Raw genomic sequence first — 2,500 nt, 5'->3', positions numbered from 1 at the left:
TATATACATATATATGTACATATTTATATATAAAATATATGTACATACATATACATATATATATATATATATATATATATATATATATATATATATATATAAATATACATACATACATACATACATACATGTATATAAAATATACATACATACATAAATATATATATACATATGTATGTATGTATATATATTATACATATATTATATATATATATATATATATATATATATATATATATATATATATATATTAGACATATATTATACGTATATTATATATATATATATATATATATATATATATATATATATATATATATATATATATATATATATATGCATGGATGTATGTGTGTATATATACATATATAAATATAGACAGACAGATAGATAGATAGATAGATAGATAGATAGATAGATAGATAGATAGATAGATAGATAGATAGATAGATAGATAGATAGATAGATAGATAAACACACAGATATATATAGATACATAGATAAATAATCATATCTTTGTATTTTCTATTAAAATATTTGACACACTCTATGGCCAGATAGAAACGGCGATGGCAAACACAACTGCCTCCACTTACTTTGGTAGCTATTTTGTGATAGTCCTCCTTCGACCACACCTCCTGCAGAAATACAAAATCAAACTCGTCCGGCCCTGTGAGCAGCTGATTCGCAATAGCATCAACTCTGGCATTCTTGTCCTTTGCTAACAGTGGTATCCCCCTGTAAAATGCAGGAGAGGAAATGGTAATAACTGCTTTTCATGTTACAGCGAAATACCATATATCAAATTCCTTCTGTTTACAAGGTTTGAAAAAAAATAGTTATGCTGTGGGGAAGGGGAAAGATATAATTAAGAGTGTTGTCCAGTGGGAATATTAAATTAAATACAAATAAAGAGACCTTTTACTATTCGCAAGAAATTATATTGTTTTAAATATAAGGTAAACCCAGTGAAACAACATGCACCCTTCTTTTATAAACTAGCTTTTTATATGTAGTAATCCACTGTCAACATGTATTGCATATATTTCCCATCAAAATTGTCCATTATTTTTTACCTTCCACAATTTTTTGATCTTGCATGACTATTATAAGCTAAAATTTGTTTTAAATTTCATTTTTCATAAAAAACATATTTTTTTTAAGCAATGATGAAAATCTATCTATCTCTCAAATGTTACATTTTCTGCTCTCTTGCTTTAGTATCATAATTCAATCAATAACAAAGATTTTATATTTAGCAAGTCTGTGGTTCCCTCTATTTGACAAGCAGATCCTAAAGAGAGAGAGAGGGAGGGAGAGAGAGAGAGAGAGAGAGAGAGAGAGAGAGAGAGAGAGAGAGAGAGAGAGAGAGAGAGAGAGAGAGAGAGAGAGAGAGAGAGAGAGAGAGAGAGAGAGAGAGAGAGAGAGCGAGAGAGAGAGAGAGAGAGAGAGAGAGATAGAGAGAGAGAGAGAGAGAGAGAGAGAGAGAGAGAGAGAGAGAGAGAGAGAGAGAGAGAGAGAGAGAGAGAGAGAGAGAGAGAGAGAGAGAGAGAGAGAGAGAGAGAATTTTTTTTTTATAAAGTTTTTAACTGACTAACAGACTATAAAAATAGTTTGTTTTGTAACGTATTTCTAGGTCATTCATTGATAAGCAGATCATAAACAGGAAATGTTGAAAATATATTTAAACAAGATTTAATAACTTAACCATGTAAGACACATAACTGCCAGTTCAATAATCCTATCTACATCAGAATCACATAACCCTGATAAAAATATAAAAATGGAAATATCAATTGCACATCTCGCATTGTGCAACGATCTATTCTCGTACACACCTATTTTAATATCTGTCACCTTGAACTCAGACAGGAAATGCATTACTCAGGTGAAAATTTTCATCTCACACAATGACACCTGTTGACTTCAAGCTCACACTTTCATATCACAACTTTTATGTTTTTGTTCTTGGAGAAGGACAAAAAAAAAGGTTGGAAAATAACAATAATGTTTAACCCTTTTGCTGCAACTAAATATAAGTCCATGGCCAATCACTATTGCCTGTATTTTCTTTCTTTCTTTCTTTAGATATTTCTATCTCTCTATCCATCCATCCATCCATCCATCCATCCATCCATCCATCCATCCATCCATCCATCCATCCATCCATCTATTTATCTATGTTTATTTGTTTGTTTGTTTGTTTGCTTGTTTGCCTACTTGTTTGCTTGTTTGTGTGTTTGTTTGTATGATTGTTTGATTGTTTGTTTGTTTGTTTGTTTGATTGTTTCTTTGTTTCTTTGTCTTTGTTTCTTTGTTTCTTTGTTTCTTTCTTTCTTTTTTTCTTTGTTGATACTATGAACTTGAAATTACTTAATTCTGAACATCAGAAAGTACATATGCTGAATGACTAATTCTTCAATGGTAGAAATACTTACAGTATGAACAAAAACAAGAACAAAAATTACCTAAACAAAACACTCTTAATAAAAACCAATAA

General features: G+C 29.8%; 1 protein-coding gene across 2 annotated transcripts in view; it reads right to left on the bottom strand.

Annotated features, from left to right (window-relative positions):
• LOC125027104 (putative neutral sphingomyelinase) overlaps positions 1-2,500 on the bottom strand; it is a 32,506-nt gene that overhangs the window by 20,212 nt on the left and 9,794 nt on the right. For both annotated transcript variants that reach the window (XM_047615927.1, XM_047615928.1), the window contains one exon: positions 597-738. In XM_047615927.1, coding sequence (XP_047471883.1) covers positions 597-738 — 142 coding nt within the window. The remainder of the gene's footprint in view (positions 1-596; positions 739-2,500) is intronic.

The sequence above is a fragment of the Penaeus chinensis genome, chromosome 7, assembly GCF_019202785.1.
Source record: "Penaeus chinensis breed Huanghai No. 1 chromosome 7, ASM1920278v2, whole genome shotgun sequence".
Taxonomy (NCBI): domain Eukaryota; kingdom Metazoa; phylum Arthropoda; class Malacostraca; order Decapoda; family Penaeidae; genus Penaeus; species Penaeus chinensis.
The sequence above is the reverse complement of the archived record's forward strand: the minus strand, read 5'-3'. Positions and strand labels throughout refer to the sequence as shown.